Genomic DNA, 18,281 nt, shown 5'->3' with positions numbered 1-18,281 from the left:
TGAGATCATATTGAGAGATTACCAACTGCATAAATGCTACTATCGTAGACCCATATTTCTCCATGTTGTTTGCCGTCATGTTCAGTTGGGATTACTTGGCACGTCGTCGTCATCCTTTACTTGAATAGTCTTGTTTTGGTTGAGACTGTTCTCAAGTGTTAAGTGATAAGATAAGTGATAAGAGCTCGTCAAATTCTCTAAATGCTAAGGAAATCTCATATCTCTTGTTGGGAGATAATACCATCCCACAACATTTAAAGCAGCGCACCATTCAGACGTCAATAACAGCCGCCGCTCTTGGTGAAACTGCACTTTATGGATGAACCTCCTTCCTGTGAGGTGTGATTCCGATGTAGACAACGAAAGGTCTTTACTATTTGACCGCAGCCCCAGATCGGACTGAGATCGTCGCTGAACCATCTCCCGTGTTCAGCGTCTGACTTCCCCTACTTAGGACTTGTGTTTCTGATGAAGACGTTGACTTGTACAATATAATTATAGTTTCATTTTTTTATTACAAAAGGCTCAGTTGTCCCTCAAACAGCTGGCTGTAGTCAGCAGTAATCATCACTCTAACAGAAGCAAATACTGCATTTCTTGAATGTTTTTCAGCAGATACCCGTTGAGTATTTTTCTCAGTTTGACAACAGCTTTGTTGGGCTTGACTCAAAATAAGCTGCAGTCACCATGTTCACTTGTCAGTGCACCAACATCTTTTTTTAAACTTTGTCACCTCAACACCTTTATTCACATTTCCTCTTGCTGTGTCTCTTCCTCATCAGTCTTCGGTTAGTTTTCATCAGCCGGTTTCTTTTGAACTCGACCTCGATGGTTATTTTGTAACAAGTGTTTCAACTGTAGTGTGTCGACATTTTCAGAAGAATTTTTCAGCAACGTCGCACGCTCTTCCTCTCTGTTGTTCCTCTGGCTCTGTTTTCCACTAGATCAATACGACGCCGTGATTAGTATATTCTCTGCAACATCTCCATCTACAATCTACACCAAAACAAAATTTGTGAAAGATTGAAGAGAAATTCAAATGTTTTAGCAGTAGTGCTGATTTTGGGGTGCTGCGAGTGCAGCATTTGGGTTTGTGTGTGAGGAAGTGCTGTGGTTTTCAGATAAAACGCTTCCTCGTCCTTCGCTGCGCTCATCGTCTCACCGACCAGCAGAGAACATCGACGTCTTATATTCCACCTCCGCGTGCACTACCTCGCATGTGAGACACTGACCTCACGTTGTGTGATAAGGCTTTTATCGCAAGTTTGTGATGTTCAGAAGGATGTAAAAATCTGGTGAGTATTTGGATATTTGTTTCAAATAATGAACATCCATGTTTCAGGTTAAGTAACAGCTACAATTCTTTCTTTTTTTTATTTAACATTTTCTAAATGATAAAAAAAACCTTTGGGCTGTAGATTCTTCCATAACTTTTTATGATTAATGTCAGTCCAGCATTAGGTTAAAAAAACGTCTTTATAAATAATTATTTCAAAAGTTGTAATCTATCTTCAACAATTATTTTGATTTGATGTGTGGATTCAGATGATAATCCCCTTGTTGTGTTGTTATGTTAGGCCATGTGGATCTTTCTCTTAGCTTTTTAAGTACAGTAAAAATGAAAACAAATTGCTTTTTAACAATGTTAATGAAAATGCATCCAGTCAAGTTATCCCTTATTGAGTATTAGAAAACAAACACTGTTGTTGATGAGCTTTTACTAACACCGTTCAAGCTTAAAGAGTGCTGTCAATTGTATTGCAACTCATACATAAACATTACAGTAATTTTCCGTTTCTTATTCAGGTTTACAGGCTTCATTTGACTTTTATTTTTCCATTTTTCTTTTACTCCCACAGCAACACCATCTTTAAAAGAAATGTTGCTAATGTGATCAGATAAGAAGTGACAGTAAAATAATATGGAGCGATGTCTTGATCTCTAAAGTGTGTGTGTGTGTGTGTGTGTGTGTGTGTGTGTGTGTGTGTGTGTGTGTGTGTACACACATATGTAGAGCATATGCGTGTAGAAACAAAATTTTGAGGCAGTACTAACTAACTGGAGATGTGACTCAGGAACAAAAACAAGAAAGGAACTTCACCAATCCACTAACTGATCATTAACACCCAAGATCGGAGAAAAGTCCAAATATTGACACAGATTTGGGTTTAAAATCTGACGACCCCTCAGATTTACCTCATGACCCTTCAATGGAGCCTGAACCGTAGGTTTGGCATCGCTGACCTAATAAATACAATTTTGTGTCAGGGTTGGGAGGTTGGAAGGCAGGACTCAGACGCAGAGTTCAACAGGAAACACAAAGGACTTTAATAGTCAATGGTCAAAAAACACAGGAACCAGTAGCAAAAGCACACAGACGAGAAACTATGGGCATCCAAGACAAAGACAGGACATGCGTGGCTAAAGACACGGACATGCGTGGCGAAAGACAATGACGCGACAAGTGACACAGGAGACACATGGCTTAAATACACAAGGGAGGTGCAGGTGATTGGACACATGTGGAAACTATTAGACGAACACAGGGGATGACGAGACAAGGCAGGAAGTGAAGTTACCCGGGGACACGAGTGGCAGAAAACTACAAAATAAGACAGGAAGTGAACCACACCGTGACAATTTTGCATGTAGAACTTTCCAGCTAACTTAAGTTAATTGTAATAAAATTATTTTTTATTGGCGCTTACACTTTGAGGAGTACTTTCAACACCATTTAAGGGGATCTATTTGCAGAAAAGTAATATAATATTATAACAATATATCCGTTAGTGTATAATCTACTGAAAAAAAGGTTGGGTTTTTTTCACGTGTACATAATGATATGAATGGCTTCCCAAAGCTGGCTGTTGACATTTCTTCTATATTTGTTTCCCCGTGTTCAGCATAGATTTGAATTATATGTGTTAAATGAAACTATATGATATGACTGTTGGTGTCATGATGTCAGAGGCGATGTTTGTGGTGAACTTAAGTCTAAATGTCAGGTTGTGGTCGCTTCATTTGCACTTTAAATGTAATTAAACAGAGGCTCAAAAGATTGGAGGAACATCTCATTAATGAGGCGTTTAGTGTCCACTAAGCCTCTGTGGACTGCAAATGAACTGCAGATTGCCAATAAGAAAGTAGTCTTTTGGTTGCATGCACAGACACGCAAGAGAGATGTGCAATGAGATGACCCTGGCAAGAGTGCCCCTGTGTGAAAACATCTGCACAAGATCACGGTTCAGCATCCAGAGTTAGAGCTTGCGGGAACTGCAAGGAGAAAAGAACTGCACAAATCCAAATGTGCAAAGCTGCATGGGGCAAAACAATTCAAACAAGAAGGCTAACTTTAATGTCACTAAATAAAGCCCCTTATGAAATATTTTAGTGTATCTTTTTAAATTGTTATTGTTTAATCTGTGTTGTTGATTTCCCAGCAAGAAACAAACTATTTGATGTATATTTCTGCTGCCATCAGAAAGACTTGGATACACTATAACACTGTAACTATTTGTTTTCCTTAAACTGCTAGATGACCTTGATTTACGGCTGTTGAGCAGTTGTTCCTATCAATTGGGGGATGCCTCGTTCTTTCTTGGTGAAGCGAGGGGGGCTGCACCACGTAGGGAAAAAGACAGGACCCCGGGATACTTCCCTGCAGTACTCCACATCAGAAACACCAGATAATCATGCCGTGCCCAACGCCTTACTACAACCCCACCTTCCTGCTGCCAGCCCTGACCACAGTCAGGCATGCAGCCGCAAATACTATGGTGGGTGACAACCTTTTTCCTAAGTATAACTTTACAGGCGGTGAAAATACACAAAATGGTTCCTAGCTAAATCATATATTGCAAGCACAACCATCACAAGTTTGTGTGAGATTGTGTGAAACTTTTTCTTATGATACAACATTCAGTATTAAATTATTCAAAAGTGTGTTAATCCAAAGTGTTTAAGAGCTGCCTGTCAACCTGTTTATCTGTGTACTCAGGCTGTACTTCTGCTCAGCCATGCAGTGGTGTCATTGCGAATACCTTTGGCCTTGTGGAGAAGGTTGAGTCCCGCCCTCCCCCACCAGCGTTATGGTCCAGACCTCATGTGATCTCAGGATATCCAGACAAACTGGGACTGGAAGACTTGACAAAGCACGATTACATCCTGAGGAAGACCAGGAACAGCGGCTGCTTGAAGATCGGCGCTGCGAGCCAGGCGTGTCCACTCTGTAGCAAAGTACGTCATTCCTCCATTACAGATCGCTTCATAAACCAACAATAACTCTAGATTTAAGGAAAAGGGCTTAAATGAGCCCTTGTGTTACCTTGTGTTTCCAGATATTTTCATGTCCGTCAAATTTGAAGACCCACATATGCACAAATCATGGCGGCAGATCATCGGCACACATCAAGTCTAGCAGGACAGATACTGAGTGGTCACCATGCAGGGGCAAGGTCGGCACACATTTCCTATGTTACTGCCTCACTCTGGAATAATCCCTTTTGTGCACACGTTGGGTTCAACAGTTCTGATAAACACCTGGCGCCTGTTGTTCTAGGAGAGGACGTTTGACTGCACCGTGTGCGGGAAAGTGTTCAAGCGCTCCTCCACCCTCTCCACTCACCTGCTCATACATTCGGACACGAGACCCTACCCCTGCCAGTACTGCGGGAAAAGGTTCCACCAGAAGTCTGACATGAAGAAACACACTTTCATACACACCGGTGGGTTCATTGGCTGTGTATCAATATGCTGGCATCATGTGACGTTATTGAACTGAAATGCGGTTGGCCTTCCCCGTGCATCTCTTATGCTTATTGCTAAAACTTATGTTAAATAGTTGCAATGCTTCCAGCACCGACGCGGATCCCATTCCTAACCATGCAAAATTAAACTCGCAGAATGATCTCCGGCACAGACGCGTGTTTACATCGCATGCCGTTTAAACTGCAATTCTCTACCATACCAGTCCATTTATATAGTCCTCCCTCCTCCTGTGACATCACTGTTCTGGTACATCTACACTGCAGCCACACAGGTACACATGATCTGTGTCCTGTTGAATCTGTACAGCAAACCAAAAACGGCACGTTCTAGACTCTTTAACGAGACGTCCAGATAAGTCTTTGGATTGAACAAATGAGACATAACGTATTGATCATTAAAACTTCAGAGGTGTTGACAGGGCAGATTGGATTTGGCTACCGTTGAACCAATAAGGCCCAGTTTTTATGCTGTGCCGAGTTAACCGGTCGCTGGCCGCAACTTCACAATTGGCATACAAATAATAGTGATGTGAATCTCCGCGTCTATCTGTCGGTAAGAACGCAAATACAGGTATTTGCCAACATATCAAACTGCACGTTTAAGTACAGCCAGCATCTCAAATGTCAGTAAGTCAATGTAAATTGAACAACTCTTTAAACGTTTGTTGGACCAAACAACCAATTGAATGAAATAAGGAAATGCAATGATGTGTAAGGGGAACCTTCGACCCGTCAGAGCGGTGATTAACCTTTGAATGTGCTGTTTGTGTGCAGGCGAGAAGCCCCACGTGTGTCAGATATGTGGAAAGGCCTTCAGCCAGAGCTCCAACCTCATCACCCACAGCCGCAAACACAGGGGCGACCGGCCCTACCGCTGTCCTCGCTGCCCCTTCAGCTTCCAGCAGAAAGTGGACCTCCGGCAGCACCAGGAGCAGCACTGCACCTACCACTGACCCACCCAGCTGAAAAACATCATTCCGAACATCGTCCATCAGTCCACAGGTAGCATTGTCTCCTCTGGGTGGCAGTCTCTCACCGTTAAAGAGAGAAATCCAAAAAAGAACAGTGACAAACGTGTGTGTCTTCCTCACAATAAATTGTTGCCGTCATACAGTCGATGTGTATTATGTCCTGCATAGCTGTTTTCTTGTGGCACCTACAGTTTCCATCCTTATGATGTCGCCATAACCTGAGAAGTATCTGTTTGGTTTATGAGACTTGTTAGCATCCACGTTTCTACCAACCGTTTTGTGAATTGTATTTCATAAATTTGAAAGTTATTATACACGTAGCGCTGCAACATATATGACATAATATTGAACATGTAACCTTTTGTGTCATAACCCCCAAAACTCATCTAACTACAAAAGCACCATGCATGAACACAAATGTTGTGTTTAACTATTCCACAAATAGAATGATGGAGCAGAGTTTTAAAATATGGCAAGAAGTTCTAATAAAGCGATAAACATAATCATGTCCTTGTTTCCAGCTGTTTCTTTCTAAGGGGAGGCCACATTATGAATTGATTTACCACAAACAGTTTAAAATCAAGTTTTCTTCAGCACAAGAGAAAAACCACACAGGCCCTAACGAGTTCCCAGATGTGCGCTTGAACCTGAGATTCTAATGTTGACAGGTGAGCTCTCCTTTGTGTGGTTGAGAAAGAAAAGAAAGGGAGGAATTATTGTAGTGCAGCAATGAGTAGCTGTTCTAAATACAGAAGCGTTAGCAGTGCGGGACCATATTGGGACAATTTTGCCCCAACAGTTATTCACTTATTTCGCCATCTAGTGGCCTTTTTTCAACAAGACAATTTTTTTGCAGAAAATATTCTAAGCATTCTACAACTACTTTTTGGATTGGGTTATTTTTTAAATGGTCACATTAGAAAAAATATATATTTATTGCTGACTTTCTAATAATTTAACTAGACTTCAATAAAGTTGAAAACATTTACAAGACAGTTTAATTAGTAAACTTTATAGGTGGGGAACCTTTTTCACAGATATGCTGGAGCGACTCATCCAGCTGGAACATGTTAGGAAAAAGATGTGGATCTTATTCTGTAACTTTATCATAAGGATTTATTTAGCTGTATTTCTCAGACATATCATTATTATTATTATTTGAGGAGTGATAGCATAAAAACCTGACGTTCCGGTATTGAGTTATTAGCCAGAGTAAAGCAACGTGTGTGTTGAGGACTTTTACACTGTAACAGTTCCTATATATTTCTTGATAAAAATAAACCCAAACTACAATTATTATTAAAACAGCAGATTATTATTTCACTTGTTCACAAGTGGCAATAAGTGGAGCGCAGAGCAGCAAGGAACTTGTTTGTTTTGCTCAGTCAGCAGATCACTGTGTCATGCTGTCAACCAGGCAAAGTAGCAACTTTCAGGAAGCAGGAAACCTCCTTTCACTTAAACAATGTTGTACACAACACCAGTTGCATTTGTATGCCTTGCTAGAATTTAATAGATTAATATTTAGCAGATTAAGCAATGAAATCTGCCAAGGCAACTTTACCATGAACATTAATCAGATCACTTGTGTTGTTCACTTTCATAACATCAGACCAAATACTTTGATTTTCATGTCCAGGTGAGTCCTTCGTCTGCAGGACAATTAAACAGTAACACCCAGAATTCAGATGGAGCCTCTGTAGATCCGTGATGTGCATTAAAAAGGTGTAAACAGGTATCCTCCATCAACTCAATGTTCTCAGGTCTTTAATGCTTTACAAAGAAAAGTGTCCAACAAATTGAGGAGATTATTTTCTGCAGTTGTCTACATAATTAAACAGTGAGTGGGACATGACAACTCAGGGTGTGACTCACCACAAAGCACAAACGAATACCACAACACCAATTTGATAAAACAAAGCCAATGAAAATAAAAGTTTCAGGTCATTAAAACTAAAGACAATCACATCAGCACATCAAGATGGTTTGCTTACTTTGCGTTATGTTTATTTCTCTCAGGCTTTAACACAGAACATGTGGTAGATTTTGATTTTTGGGGGATATTTCTGTTGAGCAATGTTCCAGGTTTCAAAAGCCTGCATTGTTTTTGTACCACTGCGCTCTGGCCACAACGTCATTGGAGTAGTCTCTTCCTGTCGTGTTGGCATCAACTTGATCATAGGAATGAACGTTTCCATCTCCCATGTTGTAGGCAGCTATCCCACCTGAGGAGACAAACGCCAATAAGAAGTTGTGACGAGAGCGGCTGCATGTCGGAATCTACTAATTCAATAAAAACACACCTTTGAGCTGCTGCTCTGCGCTCCAGCTGGGAAATTTGTTGCGGATGCGTCCGATAAAATGAACCAAGATCTCTGCGGCTTGGGAGAGATGTTCCTCACTGTCCCAGTCACCGCGTTTAGTGTGTCCACCTCCATTTGGATTGACGTCAACCTAAAGATATGTCAATAATTAACACTGTTGCTCTATTAAGAGGATGTAAAACAAAAAAATACTTTACAACCTGCATCAGTCCCCAGGCATTGTCGCCGTCTCCCCAGCCTCCTTGTAAGCAATTTCCAGCCCTGGTCTCTCTGGAGATGATGGCAGCAATGAGAGATGGATCGATTCCATACTTTGCTCCCACTGTGTTTATTTTAGACCTGTACTTTTCCATTCTGTTCTTATCCGTCTGTGCCAGGGTATGTGACGCCTTCTCACCTTTAGAGAAAAGTGCAGTGGCGCGCTTACATGCACGCCAATAGATATAGAATGAGTGGTGTAGTGATGTACGGCACATCCCTACATGATGTCTGGAGCATTACAGAGCACCAAAACAAGAGAATCGATGTTTTATTTATATATATATATATATATTTTTTTGTTACATTCTGTACATAGAGATAGATGGATGAAGCTTTTTCTAAGCGTTTACCTGCGTAGGTCAGCTTGTCCTGCTTACCAGTTTGCAGCGACGCTCCAGTAGTTGGAACCTTCATGATGTCTCCATAACGTGCTGATGATTAGTTCATAAAGTTAGTTATCGACACACCTGACATGGATTGGTTCCAGCTTCAAAGTTTCCCGTACGGATTGGGCCTTTTCTCAAAAAAAGAAAAATATTTATTTGAACAACACATGAAGTAAACTAAACTAAAATGTGGGATCAGTGATCATTGATGTCAGCGTGTGTGGACATGTGGGATTGTCAGCAAAAACTAAACTAAAGCTGAGCCAAGGAAAGAGCCCATCAATGATCCAATGATCAGGTGGAGCCACAGCTGGCTCAGGTGTTCTCATCACAATCCTGAAAGATGGAGAAGAGACAGCGAACAAGACGAAAGCCTGCAGTGGAAAAGAAGGGTTGTCCCAAAACGATGGCTAGACGGAACTTTCCAACTACACAACACATCTTAAAAAAAAGAGCCTTCTGTGTCTGGCTATGAAGAGCACATATAGTGAGCAAGCTACAAAAGTGCCTGGAGAATATGACAAATAATACAACGCAGAGTCAAACAGTAGAAAAACAACAGTACCCACCCATATTTCCTCTTCTAATAGTCTCCTTGAGAAGTGAGCGTTCGTGAGCTTGATGTTCCTGTCTTCAGACACTTCCGTATTTATGGCAGCACAGATGAGCAGGACCAACTGGTTTTAATGAAATGGTTTGCGACATGATGTGGTGCAGGAGCTGCCTCTCAACCACTAGTGTTTGCTTTAGTGGGAGCAAGAGGCGATTTCTTCACCCTACAGTAGCACACGTTGTTCAACTCCTCCAGGTCGGCACATCCACGAGTGCTGTTGCAAGGACATTTTTGCAAGTTTACTCGCGCGAGTAAAGCGGGTTATTTCGCTTCATTCGCGCCTGGAAGGGGGCGTGGCTTATCTCCGTTACGTGTCTCCATAAAGACAGTTATCGTTTCCACCGTGGCAATACATGTCTGCTCTTTATTTGTTGTGTGAATTACACACACGTCGGAACCGCAAACGGCGTAGTGTTCGGGTCCGTGACGTCATCCGTCGCCGCACACAGCTTCGTTTTCACCGACTCCTCCAGGAAGCGCGTCTGGATGACTGCGGCTTCCAGCGCTGCTTCAGGTCTGATGACCCGTTGTGTCTCTCGGTTAGACACAAACTAACTTACAGGCGTAAGCTGCACCCTTTCTGTCATAAGTGATGCAAACAAATTATTAAATCTAATAGGAATAAATACGTCAATAACTAAGGTAGTGTCTGACTTGCTACAAAATAAATAAATAAAAACATAATTAATCACAAATAGCCAACCTTCCGAACAAGACAGACATCAACCTGCTGTCCAGCAATACAGTAACTTCTATTCTCTGTTTTCTGGTTCAAAGTTTACTGTCAATTAGAGGTAAGAGGTCACATCCAGAAGGCTTACACGATACACCCAATTAACTCATTTCCCCAATAGAGCATGATTTCTGCATTTATTACACAGAAGGAAACCTCTTGAATGAATTCCGTATTTACCGATACGGAAGGGTCTTAAAACTGCATTCCTGTATTGATCTGATCTGTAAACTGTTGCATTTTATCGTTAATATTATATACATATGTTACGGCTGTCACCGTGGTCTGTATTTCTTTCCTGTCTGTACCAAGTAGGCTGTGCGGCCCTGTGGGCTGAAGCCCCGCCTACTTCCTGGTTTCGGTGGAGCACCACAGGTTCACTCCAGCTCCACCCATTGGTCCACCCTGTCCCAGCGCGCCCAATGGCAGGTCACCATCTCAGCCTTACCTCCAGCACTTAAGGAGAGCCCACCAGTGGCTCGAGGCAGCTTGTCTTGGCCAGTGGACTTGTGTGCCTGTTGTGTTTGTGATTGAGTGCACCTACGTAGAGTACTGTGTTTTGGGTCTGTGTTTTTGCCAGCACGGATCTGACAAGAGGGGGTGAGGTAGGGCCAGAGTTTACACTGATTTCACCACACGTAGTTCTTTGTTTGTTAGTGTCATAGGTGTAGTGGGTGCTGTGCTCTTTGTGTTTTTCCTGGAAAGCGCCTACTGTTTGTTTCAACGTATGTTCAGGCATAGTCCTCCTTTTGGGGATCTCTTTTATTTTACTTAGTTGGTCTTTCACAGCACCCTCATCCACCCTCCTTTTGTTTGTTGTCACGTGCCTGTTTTCCTCTGGTTGCAAATAAATCCTACCCTTTTACAACTGACCAGGCTCTGCCTATATGTTTATGGTCCCCGCACCCCTAGACCGTCCAGGGGGTCGTAACATATATAATAAAGTATGTTCATTGACTGGACCAGGTGTTTTCTGTCTTTAATACATTCTCAAGTCAAACTTATTTCTTATTACATACATTTGACACTGACCGATTTGAAATGGGTTAACTGCAGCGATCTTGCTTTTGTCACTCGGAGGGAGTGGTGTTTTGGTGTTCAACACTACTGGATGTGGCAATCTACTGGAGATGTGAACTGGTTCAGGGTACTTTACTTTTACAGCATCCAATGATCCTCAGTATATTGTTTTAGTCATTAAAAGTGGGATTTGAAGTCTGGCCTAAAAGAGAGTGATGAGTGGCCCGGCAAGCTGACAGCTGTTAGGAAGTTTTGTTCAGACTTGATCGTGAGTGATCCTGTCACGGACAAACATCTAGAAATGAACAGTCACAATTGTGTGTTTTTTTTTGTTTTCTTATAAATATATATATATATGATATAAATATTACATAAAGTATGAATTATCTACATTTTATATAATATGAATAATTTAAAATATATATTTCTTTCTCCAATGCAACATGTAATTCTGGTGAATAGCCAAAACCGTTTAATAGTGATTTATTTATTATATTAATAAAAACATAACAAAGCAACCTGCAAATGGTGCTGATGTCATTATAACCCACTTTACAGATTTCCCAAACAGGGTCCGAATCCCAGTCTATACTTGTGTTTATGCGCGTTTGATGGCTCATTCCATAAGTCAAATATTACAAAGGACTCAGCAGCCTCAATGTGAAGCTTCGGCTGTGTGCTGTAGTATACTTGTTTTTTACTCCTGTTCCTCGTCTGCTGCATCTTACCATCGTACGATGACCTCTACAAAGTAAACAGTCTGAGTTCAGCAGCACATGTGCACCTGCAGGTCGGGTTATTTAGTGTCAGCGTGTGATGAAAAGTGGATTGTATAAAAAGTAAAAAAATTAAAATAAATGTATATCGGTATATCTGTTGGTCAGGAAATGAATGTCTGAAAAAAGAAACGTATGAGACTTCATCATAGGTTTTAAGAGCTTTTTGTGGGAAATTGTCTGAAACTTGACAAAGTAATAAGGATAATTTGTTCATTTAGGAAATACGCCATATCAATCTATAATGAAATTAATCAGTTTTAGCCCCTCCGATTAGTTAGGCAGTTGTGCGACTTGACTGAGCTTGCGTGATTCATTCATTTGTCATTGTGTGTGGATACGTAAGTGCTCTATTTACTTTGCTGGCTCGTATTTACTGTGTGAAACCTTGTTGTGTTTCCGATTAGTGAGAAGTACACTCAGCAGACTCTAAAAGAACTTTCCTGCATGCTTTTAAACCACTTTTTAAAATTTGATTTCACTGTATGTTTTGTTCTTCTTCACTGCAGGTCTTCAAATCATCATCGGAATGAACATTTAACAATTGAGACATTTTACCTCATGAAACTGATTTACTGAACTGAACAACTACCAGCACAATACCATCATGTGTATATGCTTTATTGAAGCTCTAAAACGCTACTGCTCACCCTGACAAGATGTTCCGATTTTTAAAAGTCTAAGCGATCCTTAAACATGACCTCCTGATTGTGTTTGTGTCTTTGGTTCACACTGAATCAAAGACAGTGTGCACATTGACATCGTTAGTCGCACGGCCCTTTCAGGGGACCCAAACCCAATGAGCCTCATCATTTGTATCATTTAATTCCGTCCGTGAAAGAGGTGAATATAAATGGCATCTACGTAAAAATAATTGAAATTCAAACTAAACTGCCCATCCAACAGCCATTTTGTACTATAAAACTCATTGAAAAATAAAAAGCCACATTGGGGGCAGTTGTCGTACTCTTTCGAGCCATTGTGACGTTTGAGGACACGGGCCTTGCTCGGGGGCGCCGCTCATTCCCCAAAGTGTTCCCAGCCTCTTATTTCTGAGAAGAGGGCGTCTCCGGGGCAGGAGGTGTAGTTCACCGCCTGCCTGTGGCCTTGGATGGTGAAGTTGGCAGCCAGCCATCCTCCATCTACCGCACATCGGACTAGACGATGGCGCAGCAGGTCGGCGGCGTGGCGAGACGGCAGGGTGGCGGTGTAGTTACCGATGATGGACACGCCGTACCCAATGGCGTTGTGCCCTCGGGTGTGTCTGCCGAGGTGTTTCCAGCCCCGGCCTTCGTACACGTAGCCGTCGGAGCCGACGACGAAGCTGAGGGTGCAACAATGTTGTTGATGTTGATTAATTTTGTAACGACATGAAAAGTATTCTTGGGAAAAACACTGCTCATATTAAATGGAGGTAATTGTCACTACTTAATGGAATAGATTAGCCTGATTAGATTAGATATTTTAGGAGTGAGTTAGGCCTGATTTTTTCCACAGCGTCTTCATGCTAAACTATAGGCCGATTACCACCTGCCTCAATCAGTCCTGTAATCTATCACTCTCAGCAAATCAAACAAATACGCCTACTTACAGACTGTCAGACTGTCTGTTACCTGTATCCGATGTCCTCCCAACCACGATCTTCCTGGTGGAAACGCTGCATGGCTCTCATGTCCCGAGAGCAGTTTGGGAAGGTTAGACAGGGTGAGGATGGCTCATAGGTGTGGTGAACATAGAGGAACTGGAGGGGAATGGACAGTGGGATGGGTGTACCCTGGTGGGCTTTAGCCCTCCACTGACAGCGAGGGATGATTTGAGGGCAGTCTGACGGGAGGAGGAGAGAGGATGACGTTATGATACTAAACCCGCCACACACACAAGCTTATGTTTAAGAACTTGGGGTCTAAGATTAAGTTAATATCCGGTCGGGCTCTAGACTCTAATCTAAATATATCAGTGTAAATATATGCATATATTTTCTGTATTTAGTTAAGAAGGACGGATGCTATTAACTCATAGTTTCTTCACAGAAAACACCCACATGCTCCTTTCACAACTGCGAAAATCCACAAAATGTATGTCAGTCAACGTTTTAATAGAAAAATGAAACAATAATTATTTTACCTATCCATCCATGCAGCAGAAAAAGAACAACTCCAGCATTCATATGGTGTGTTTGTGAATCTAAACCCAATGAGTCCTCTCTTTCAGAGTAACATGAGGTTTGGGAATTCTTCTACCATAGGTTACTTTTTGATCATTCCGTGGCTCACCCCAGTACTTGTGCACAAACGCCTCAAGTCCGTCCTTCACCGCCGTCGCTACTCCAGGGTCGAACGCAATCCACTCTGTCTTCTCTAACCGCCAGACCAATGCTAGCGTCTCCATCACCTGGCTGTGAAGGCCCAGTGGCTCCAGAATGGATCTAGAGATCTCCCTTCGTCTGGGGCTGATGTGGCGTGTCACCGCATCAAGCCCCCGCCCTTCCCGAAGGACGAAACTATAGTATCCTTTCAAAACGCCACTGAGGGCCGGCGGCTCCTCGGATGCAGGCAGGCTGCCGAGGTCCGTGCCCAGTATGGCTCCGTCCATCCCCCCGTTAATAACAGCATCAGTGGCCAGTGTGGGCGGCCTGGACAGCTTGAACAACTTAGGGTGGTCCACGCTGTCCCAGCACCCGTTGGGCCCCAGTCGAAAAGATGGCGGAAAGTCCTTGAGGCTGAGGAAGGACAGGCCCAGCGTCCTGCCTAAAGTGAGAGCGAAGACACCCTCAGCCGGCGTCCCCTCCGTCCTGGCTTTCAGTCCTGATTCGATTCCCAGCAATAAGGGCGCAAGGGCTATCGTGGTGCCATCTGGAGCCAGAACCACCCCTCGTTCCTCCCCGTAATTGGTCACGAAGTGGTGGATGGCCTTGTCAAAGAAGCTAAAGGACGAGGCGTTGACGATGGCCGTCTCCAAGACCTCAGCATCAGTTAGGTTATTTAAGGCGCCCAAATAATGGATGGTCATTACGTCGTCGTGGCCGGCGGTCCTCCGCAGGGCCCGGACCAGAGACAGGGGGGACAGGCCGTGGTTGGAGTCCTCCACCTGCTCCACGGCTCGTATGAAGCTGTCCATGTTGCGCAGGTGGAAAGCTGAAAGAACATTGCAGTACGACAACAACTCAGTGAAGGAACTCCGACTTCCTACCCCCCTCCTACAATTATAATTTCTCGAACAAAAAAGTTGAGTTGGTAAATTTGTTTCACAGGTAATGAATAAAAGAGTCAAGGCATATACATTTGAGGTAATGTACCCAAGTTTCAACATCTATGCCCTTGAATTATATTAAATAAACACAAATATTTTAGATGATGCTGCGTGTTCTCAGACATCCATAACAAAAGTGATAACTCCATGAGTCTCAGCACATTCTACAACAGGCTGATATAAATCACACCAAGAAACAGACATACAAACGCCCTCCTCTCCCTTTAGAATCTACCTGAAGCAGAAATTAACAAAATAACTTTGCTATACTTTTTTTTTTTACATCCTACACCTTTATATCAAGTTCTGGTTCCCGTTAGGAAAACATTTTAGTTTGGCTTAAAATGACCTTTGTCATGCCGCCATTTCTTCTTCGGACAGTCTCACAAGGACACAACCATGGAAATAGAATGGAAATAAAAATAATTATTAATTCATTTATTAAGTAATTCTCCACAATAAAAGTACTTTCTTGAATGAAAGATTACAGATTTCAAGGAAGTAGTGAACCACAACACGACAGCGTGTTCAGAAGGCATACACTTATCAGCATACTAAAAATAAACCATTGTGCATAATAATTACATAGTTACATAAATGTTGACATATTTTAAGTAATGGAACCTACCTCTCGGGCTGCTATAGACAGTAAAGAAGTAGCATGAAGCCAGAACAAAAAACAACAGTCCAAATAAAGTCATGTTGCATCTCGTGCTTGTTGCCTGTTCAAAGCGAAATGATTAAGGTTCCTCCCGACTATTGGAAGAAAGCTGAAAAGCACAGCTGTGCTCCAAAAGAACCTCCGGGAAGAGTTGTAGGTGTATTTGTGTACGTGTACACGTGACTGGAGTGTTGTGTCCTGATAGGGGAATGTACCCTTTGTACACTGATGTCTACAAATATTGATTCAGAAGTCTGTGCCATGAGCAAAACAAAGTTGTGGCCCCACAAGTTACAAATAAGTGCTTTTTCTATTTTCACTGTCACACAACCTCTTTCAGCTTCTTTTGTAACATAAAATGTAGCGAACGGGTTCACCGTCTGCTTGGTAGGGGTAAGTAAGTCTTCCCTGAATGGCTGGAGATAAAAAAGGATCTCAGTCCCTAAACCCCAGGCCTACTAGTCTCAAGCCTAACCTGCCGATGTGTAGTGAATAGTTTCGGCCCTAGGATTTGTAAATGTCACGATGGTGACCTAAGGGACAAAATACAGGCATCAGCGTTTATATGTGCAACTTACCCGATATTTTCCTCTACTACCATATACTGACAGAGGATGAGACGCCCCTACTTCAGAGAAGCCTAAAGAACTGCACAGTATCAGCACATCATTTGAACAATGAAAATCAATAATGATTTATTAATCTAATTGCACAAAGAAAAATAAACAAACAAATACAAAGTATATAGGAAGGTGTTGGTTACCCTAAATCCAACGTGATCTCCAAAACCTGTTCGTAAAAATGTATACGAAAATCTTGAACATACAAATTCGTAACAATACATACGAACTGCGGGGGTTAACCACGCCCCTTGAGTAAACCATGACGGATTCTTGAGTGAACGTCTCTCCGCCATGTTGGATTTTTTGAGGGGGTTAGGGTTAGTATTCTATTCTTACAAGTTAACATTGATTTCTCGTTAAAAATGCAATCATAACACGTTTATTTTACATGGTTAGACTTCACAAAGTGTGTTTACGGGGTGCAGGTCCCCGTTCACTTTGAATAGGGTGACATCATCAGTTGCAGTCCGTATTTATTTCGTATGTATCACTACGAATTTGTATGTTCAAGATTTTTTTACAAACAGGTTTTGGAGATCAGGCTGCCTAAATCACTCTTCACGGTTGCAGTTGTAGATTGAATAATATAGTTTCATCACAGGAAGACATGACAGGAAATTAACAGCAGTGACCAAAGACAGTACACAATAAATGTCACTGACCAGTGTCCCCACACTCAGTAATTGCTTTAAACAGAAAAATGCTTCATTCTAAACAATAAGAAAAATACCTTATTTCCAGTGGAAATGTCCAACAGCCTTACGGCTTAGTCCAGAGCAAAAATCCTCAAATTCTGTTCTCTGAGTCCACAAATTATCAAATGAAATAGGCTAGCCAAAAAAGTTTCTTGGTTCTAGCTGGTAGCAACGAAAAATCAATCCAATCCAGACAGAGTTATACTTCTCTGTAGCTTGCTGCTAAATAGCACAAAGTTGGGCTACTTCACCATAAGTCTACCTTTAGTCCGCACTCGTTATCGGGAGCCCTGGACTCGTCTCTGGGTGGCAGGGAACCGTCAATCTCCGCGGCGGCAAAGATGAAAGGGACCGCGAACACAACTCCCGCGATTCCGACTTCTATGGAATGCCGTTTTAGTCAAAATTAAATAAATGAATAAATACATAAATACATGAAATATGCATTTGAAATACATCATGAAATAAATAAATGAGGCAATAAATACATAAATATTAAATACATTTAATTATTTCATGGTACTTTTATTTCATAATGCCACTTTTCATTTCATGGTACTTTTATTTCATAATGCCACGTTTCATTTCCAGAGTCTTTTATTTCATAATGCCGTTTTTCATTTCCAGAGACAGACAACGATGATGCAATGAACGCTATCTGCATTCAACTAGTTTGAATATTAGAAAATATTTATAACTCATCATTTACATGAATTTTTTTTAGCTCAAATCTTTGCAAAGGTTGCTTTCCCATAGTTTATTATTTTGATAACAAGAACAACTTTTTTTAATTGGCATCGGGATTTGTACTAAATACAGAACATTGAAAATGGCAATCGCATCCATTCAAGGAGAATATACACATTTGAGTTTAAAAGTCTGTAATTTGAATAAATACAAATTGTTCGGCTGCATAGTGAGACACACCTTGCACGGACCTCAACCGCACGCTGCTAAACCGCGCTTTAAACTGTGCTTTAAACTGTGCTTTAACGTCGAATCAGTGGCGTGCGGAAAGGTGTGGGCGGAGCTACGCGGTCACGTGGAGTCGGTCACATGACCGGTAGAAACAGGAAGAAAGCCGTTCTGATCGAGCTGCCGTGAGAGCGCTCGGTAAAGTGAAAACACGGGCTACTCTCAACCGTAGCTGCAGCTTTATTAAAAGGACATGGCTGCGACAAAACACGAGGACTTCACGGGTAA

General features: G+C 42.0%; 4 protein-coding genes across 6 annotated transcripts in view; 2 read left to right on the top strand and 2 right to left on the bottom strand.

Moving 5' to 3' along the window:
* The first annotated feature begins 691 nt into the window (after nucleotides 1-691).
* Nucleotides 692-6,240, top strand: LOC120824742 (uncharacterized). The gene is made up of 6 exons (XM_040185751.2): nucleotides 692-1,295; nucleotides 3,536-3,776; nucleotides 3,998-4,236; nucleotides 4,338-4,454; nucleotides 4,559-4,724; nucleotides 5,541-6,240. Exons 2-6 carry the CDS (start codon nucleotides 3,584-3,586, stop codon nucleotides 5,717-5,719), a joined length of 894 nt encoding a protein of 297 aa, XP_040041685.2. The 5' UTR covers nucleotides 692-1,295; nucleotides 3,536-3,583; the 3' UTR covers nucleotides 5,720-6,240.
* A 981-nt stretch (nucleotides 6,241-7,221) lies between these two features.
* Nucleotides 7,222-9,815, bottom strand: LOC120824743 (lysozyme g). Of its 3 annotated transcripts, none has more exons than XM_040185752.2 (5): nucleotides 9,278-9,815; nucleotides 8,673-8,753; nucleotides 8,262-8,458; nucleotides 8,041-8,191; nucleotides 7,222-7,962 (listed from the first exon to the last, which is right to left on the bottom strand). In XM_040185752.2, the coding sequence occupies exons 1-5, from the start codon at nucleotides 9,279-9,281 to the stop codon at nucleotides 7,826-7,828; spliced, it is 570 nt and encodes a 189-aa protein (XP_040041686.2). In that variant the 5' UTR covers nucleotides 9,282-9,815; the 3' UTR covers nucleotides 7,222-7,825. The 3 variants fall into 3 exon arrangements, with proteins under 3 accessions (XP_040041686.2, XP_077936513.1, XP_040041688.2); XM_078080387.1 differs by having other exon boundaries at nucleotides 8,700-8,753; nucleotides 9,278-9,612; XM_040185754.2 differs by lacking the exon at nucleotides 8,673-8,753 and having other exon boundaries at nucleotides 9,278-9,362.
* A 2,640-nt stretch (nucleotides 9,816-12,455) lies between these two features.
* LOC120825856 (N-acetylmuramoyl-L-alanine amidase) lies at nucleotides 12,456-15,932 on the bottom strand. The gene is made up of 4 exons (XM_040187704.2): nucleotides 15,728-15,932; nucleotides 14,124-14,984; nucleotides 13,464-13,674; nucleotides 12,456-13,174 (listed from the first exon to the last, which is right to left on the bottom strand). The coding sequence occupies exons 1-4, from the start codon at nucleotides 15,798-15,800 to the stop codon at nucleotides 12,871-12,873; spliced, it is 1,449 nt and encodes a 482-aa protein (XP_040043638.2). The 5' UTR covers nucleotides 15,801-15,932; the 3' UTR covers nucleotides 12,456-12,870.
* A 2,056-nt stretch (nucleotides 15,933-17,988) lies between these two features.
* Nucleotides 17,989-18,281, top strand: part of mcoln1a (mucolipin TRP cation channel 1a) — a 12,704-nt gene continuing 12,411 nt past the window's right edge. The window contains exon 1 of the mRNA XM_040187247.2: nucleotides 17,989-18,277. Coding sequence (XP_040043181.2) covers nucleotides 18,247-18,277 — 31 coding nt within the window. The 5' untranslated portion in view covers nucleotides 17,989-18,246. The remainder of the gene's footprint in view (nucleotides 18,278-18,281) is intronic.

The sequence above is a fragment of the Gasterosteus aculeatus genome, chromosome 9 (assembly GCF_964276395.1).
Source record: "Gasterosteus aculeatus chromosome 9, fGasAcu3.hap1.1, whole genome shotgun sequence".
NCBI lineage: Eukaryota > Metazoa > Chordata > Actinopteri > Perciformes > Gasterosteidae > Gasterosteus > Gasterosteus aculeatus.
This window is presented reverse-complemented; position numbering and strand designations above follow the sequence as displayed.